The sequence below is a fragment of the Myotis davidii genome, unplaced genomic scaffold (genome assembly GCF_000327345.1).
Source record: "Myotis davidii unplaced genomic scaffold, ASM32734v1 scaffold341, whole genome shotgun sequence".
Classification (NCBI taxonomy): domain Eukaryota; kingdom Metazoa; phylum Chordata; class Mammalia; order Chiroptera; family Vespertilionidae; genus Myotis; species Myotis davidii.
This window is the reverse complement of record NW_006291021.1, coordinates 675,482-681,124: the sequence shown is the minus strand read 5'-3', so window position 1 is coordinate 681,124 and position 5,643 is coordinate 675,482. Positions and strand designations below refer to the sequence as shown.

The following is a 5,643-nucleotide window of genomic DNA, read 5'->3' as shown; positions in this document are numbered from 1 at the left end:
TAGGCTGGGGTTCTCAACTCATGTCACACACACACACACACACACACACACACTGCGCAGAGATTGCCACCCACATGGGGCTTAGCAGACAGGATCACACGTAGACCCACAGCCCACATGCTTACACACTCAGTTGTCATTCACACTCAGAACTGCACACTCAGAGAGGGGCACCCTCAAAGCCACCACTCATTCGAAAATAAAAGGACACAGCCCTAGCCAGTTTGGCTCAGTGGATAGAGTGTCAGACTGAAGGGTCCTGGGTTCGATTGTGGTCAAGGGCATGTACCTTAGTTGCAGGTTCCCCTGCCCTGGTTGGGGTGCGTGCAGGAGGCAACCAATTGATGTCTCTCACATCAATGTTTCTGTCTCTCCCTCTCCCACTCTTTCTAAAAAACATCAATGGAAAAATATCCTCGGGTGAGGATTAACAACAACAAAAAGAGACCCAGGATCACACATTCTGTCACACTCCAGCCTCGCGCAGCCATGCTGCGTGCTCACGTGTCACACACAGCGTCACACTCTTCTCCCCCCTCTCCTTTGAGGGGTGGGCCCTGCCCTTGTGCCAGCCCTGCCCACACTAGCCCCAAGACAGCCTGGCCCCCCGCTTTCCAGTCCCTCTGGGCCTTACTCTCCCCACTCTGCCTGAAGGGCTTGCTCTCAATGGGTTTTACACCTCTTGACATTTGTAGCCGACCATTCTGGATCTGGGAGCCATGCAGGCTGCAGAGCAGCATTCCTGACTCCTACCCACTCGATGCTATCAGCCCACCCCAAGTCTTGACAACTACAAATGTCTCCAGACACCGAGTGTGGTGGGGGGGCGGGTAGGGGGAGGCAGAGTCGCCCTGAGGTGAGAACCGCTGTTCTAGAATAGGGGAGGACACATCAGTTTTTATCAGAACGTTCCCATCTGGAAAATGGTACCAATATTGCCCGCCTGCCTGCCTGCCTGCCTGCCCCACAGGCAGTTACCCAGCTGCAAGCAGACCCAGCAGGGCCACGGCAGTGAGCGCCTTGGTAGGTGAAGTCCGCAGAAGCCAACATTTCCAGCAGCTGAGACACCCACCCCGGAGGCCCCTGGCAGGTTAAGGCCCCGGAGCCCAGATTCTTGGCAGCAGAGGTGCCCAGTAGGTGCAGTCCCAGGTAAGTGAGATCAACAACCCAGGTCTCCAGGAGGTGAGATTCCTGGGAGGTGAGGGCGCCAGCACCGTGATACTCCCTCTCCGCATCCCCAGTGGGTGAGGCCCCTGTCAGGTGAGGTTCCTTAAAGCAGAAGCGCTGGCACGTGAGGCCCCAGGCTGGTCGGCCCATGTGAGCCAAGAAGCTATGCTGGTCACTATCTGGTAGGTGGGCTCTGCTACAGCCGCCAGCAGGCCTGGCACAACATCAGGGCCCAGCTGAAGGATCAAGGCGGCAGCATCTCCCGCCAGTGGAAGCAGCTCAGGGAGCCGATGTGGTCTTTGTCCAGGGCCAGCTCCTCGGGGCTCTGGAAGTTGTCCATGCGGACAAAGGTGTGGGGGCGGCAGGAATTGTTCGCTGTTCCTCCTGCTGGGACAAAACGCCATGGGCATGGTCCAGGCCGGCCGGGCATGCTTCCCCAGCTTCTCTGTGATGTAGTTGGGGTGCAAGTTCTGCAAAGCCAGGTCACACTTGTACTGGGACAGGCACTAGGTCGTGAATGCCTGTGGCAGTAGCTTGTGGGAGCGCCCATCCACGTCCACTTTGAGATGAATTTAAAGCATCTGGTTGAATCCTTCCTCCAACCGGACACTACCCTGGCCACCAGCTCGGTCTTAGCTGAGACGTTGACCGGTGCGTTGGCCGGGCCATGGCTCCAGCCAGCCATACCGCCTGAAGATGTCCGAGTCTGTGCAGCAGGACATGGGAGATTGAAGTACCCATTCAGGGCCCTCAGTTGTGGGCAGTGGCCAGGCAGTTTCACGTTAAACCAGACACAGCACTGGCTGGTCGGCCTCAGGGAAGGAGGAAGCTGGGCCTGCGGTCAGCAGCTAGCCTCTAGGATGCACGAGGGCCGCACCCACCTGAGGGTACATGCTGCGGTTGGTGGCCAAGTGGCAGTCAGCTATGCCAGGCCACAGCTCTGAGCAGCGGGGTGCTGAATGTCCATGTCCACAGCAGGAGAAGCAGGAGTGGGTGGGTGGGAGGCCCCCCAAGTGGCCTGGCTGGGTCCCCCCCCCCCAGAGGATACTGGCCCTGCCCACCCATTAGGGGCTGTGGTGAGAGAGGCCATTGTCGACTCAGGGACCACATGGGCTCAGGGGACACAGACAGGTAGGAGAAGCCAAGGCCAAAAGCAGCTGTAACAGCCCCCCCGCCCCCCCCCTCGGAGCTAATGGTGCCAGTGACATCGTGTCTTGGCCCAGTCGAGCGGATCCGTGGGTCAGAGCAGCTGGGAGGAGGGAGAGTGGAGACAGTATCACTGATAAAAATAACCCATGCCGAGGGGGCACACGTGGGCCACCAAGGGTAATATCCCCGAGTCCTGAGGTAGTCACTGGTATGATTCCTGTTTTACAGATGAGAAAACTGAGGCCAATGATGCAGAGTGAGGAAGTGGCGGAGCTGGAATTCCAACGAAGACCGTCTGACCCGAGTCCACTTTCTCCTGGCACTTAGGCAACATGACAGTTTATCTACCCGGGGAGGGTGCCCAGGGAGGGTGGGATGGGTCCCAAAGCTCTCAGGTCCCACCTTGACCCTGCCCTTTCTCAACTTTCCCAGACTCTTCTCTGGTCTGGAGAAGACAGAGTTGGTTACAAGAGGCTTAAATCTGGGGCTCTGTCAGAGAGGGACACAGTGGGATTGGGTTTGAAGGTTAAGTAAGAACTCACCAGGTAGAGTAGGAGTCAGGGGAAGAGTGTTCCTGGCAGAAGGAACAACCAATGCAAAGGCCTGGAGGTGAAAGAGAGCCTGGCCTGTTTGCAGGGAGAGCAAAGAAAGTGCTTAGAGATGCCAGTGTGAACTTGATTTTATATTCACTTGGTGTTTCACAGTCACTAAGTGCTCAAAAATAGCTCCTCTGGGCCTGTCCTGGCTAATTTCCCTCCAATCCCAGTCCTTTCTGTCCCCAGGAGTGGTCATGAAGTCTTCCTAGGAACACAACCACTAAAGAGGAAATCTATGACCTTGGGTCTGCAGCCCTGGAGCTGCCCATTTCACAGGTGAGAAAACTGAGGCCCAGAGAGACAACTGTCTATTGCCTGAGTACACACAGCTAGAGCCATTATGATCAAGAACCTCAACTCTCCCCTCTGAATGTAACCCTAAACTTCCCTCCCACTTAGTAAGTGGAGCTCAAATCTACAGCCTGGCACTGTCTGATAGAACTTTCTGTGATCAGGGAATTGTTCTACCTCGCACCATCCCACTGGCCACTAGCCCAGTATGGCTACTGAGCCCTTGAAATGTGGCTGTGGTGTCCCAGGAATGGAGTTAATGCTCATTTACATTTAAAGACAGATATTCTCTTCTGTAAAGTGAAAACAACTTCAAATAAAAAGTGAAAACAAACCAAAAATAATGTCTGGTTCCCAATTCAATGATTGGAAAATATGTAAGAACATTTGGAACACCCGGGATGTGAAAATCTGCTTTTCCACCGTATGTTTTATGGAGTCTAAGTACAGATCAAGTATCTAAAATGAAAAGTGGGTGTCAGCATTAGGTGAGCTGCCATAAAATACACATCAGATTTCCAAGACTTAGGATGAAAAAGAGAATAAAAATATCTCAATAATTTTTATATTGATCACACATCCAAATAATACTAGCTTAGATCTATTGGGTTAAAGAAAGTATATTATTAAATTAATTTCATAAAATATACTCTAGATTGCCAAAATTTCATATGAAAATGTAGCTGCTAGGAAAATATTAACTATACGTGTAGCTTGCATTGTACCTCTATTGGACAGAGTTCATTGCTCTAGAATTTTTTAGAAATATATTTTTATTGATTTCAGAGAGGAAGTGAGAGGAAGAGACAGATGGAAACATCAGTGATGGGAGAGAATCATCGAATGGCTGTCTCCTGCATGCCCCATGACTGACAATCAGACTGAGACCTCCTGGTTCATAAGTCAACACTCAACCACTGAGCTACGCTGGTCAGGCACTCTAGAATTTTTAAGAAACAAATTATTTATATGAATCATAATTTATTTAAAACTGATCTGACAGTATTCTTTCACTTTTTTAATATATATATTTTTCCCATCACCATTTATCCTCACTCTATTCTCCTCCACCTCCACCCACACCGCTCCCCTCCGCAGTCACCGCACTGCCCTGTGTCCATGAGTTCTTGCTCTTTCTTTTTTGCTCAATCCCTCCAACCCTCTCAGGCCCTCTCCTCCAGAGCTGTCAGCCTATTCTCTCTCTATGAATCTGTTTTTATCTCGCTTGTTAGTTCAGTTTGTTCATTAGATTCCACATATGAGTGAAATCATACGAGTGAAATCCACATATGAGTGAAATCATATAGTACTTTTTCTCTGACTGGCTAATTTCACTTAGTATACTGTTCTCCAGGTCCATCCATGCTGTCACAAAGGGTAAAATTTTCTAATTTTCTCCTTTTTTTTTTAATGACTGAGTAGTATCCCATTGTGTAAATGAACCATAGCTATTTTATCCACTCATCTATTGATGGACACTTGATGGAATTGCTGGGTCATAAGGCAGTTCCATTTTAAAATTTTTTTAAATCCTCACCTAAGGATATTTTTCTATTGATTTTTAGAGAGAGTGGAAGGGATGGGGAGAGACAGAGAGAAACATCTATGTGAGAGAGACACATCTATTGGGTGCCTCCTGCACTCGCCCTGACAGGGGCCAGGGATAGAGCCTGCAACCCAGGCACGTGCCCTTGACCGGAATTGAACCCACGACCCTTCAGTCCCTGGACTGATGCTCTATCCACTGAGCCAAATTGGCTAGGGCCATTTTTAAATTTTTGTGTGTCTCCATGTGGCTTTCCACAGTGGCTGCACCAATCTACATTCCCACCAACAGTGCACAAGGGTTCCCCTTTTTCCACATCCTTCCCAACATTGTTGGTTTATTGATGAGAGCTATTCTGGCAGGTGTAAGGTGATATCTCATTGTGGTTTTAATTTGCATTTCTCTGAGGATCTGTCACGTTGAGCATCTTTTCATCTGTCTATTGGCCATCTGTATGTCCTCTTTGAAGAAGTGTCTATTCAGGTCCTTAGCCCATTTTTTAAATAAACATTTAAAAATGTTTGTATTGATTTCCAGAAAGAAAAGGTAAAAGACAGAAGGAAACTTCAATGTGAGAGAAACACCATCTATTGGTTGCCTCCTGCACTCGCCCTGACAGGGGCCAGGGATAGAGCCTGCAACCCAGGCACGTGCCCTTGACTGGAATTGAACCCAGGACCCTTCAGTCCCTGGACCGATGCTGTATCCACTGAGCCAAATTGGCTAGGGCCATTTTTAAATTTTTGTGTGTCTCCATGTGGCTTTCCACTGGCTGCAACGCTTTAGGAAACAACAAGAAATATTTAAGAAATTTTCTAATGTCAAAAAAATCACTTCCCCCCCAATATCAAAGTAAACATTAAAGCATTTGAAACTTTAGTACATAGAAATATA

The 5,643-nt window shown here is 49.6% G+C and overlaps 1 protein-coding gene across 1 annotated transcript; it reads right to left on the bottom strand.

Moving 5' to 3' along the window:
* Window positions 1-1,022: 1,022 nt before the first annotated feature.
* Window positions 1,023-2,232, bottom strand: LOC102754810 (galactoside 3(4)-L-fucosyltransferase). Its single transcript, XM_015564298.1, is given in 8 exon segments — window positions 1,023-1,366; window positions 1,369-1,525; window positions 1,527-1,747; window positions 1,750-1,832; window positions 1,834-1,891; window positions 1,894-2,009; window positions 2,011-2,121; window positions 2,123-2,232. Coding segments are annotated over 8 exon segments (966 nt in total). The 3' UTR covers window positions 1,023-1,256.
* Between the last annotated feature and the right edge of the window lie 3,411 nt (window positions 2,233-5,643).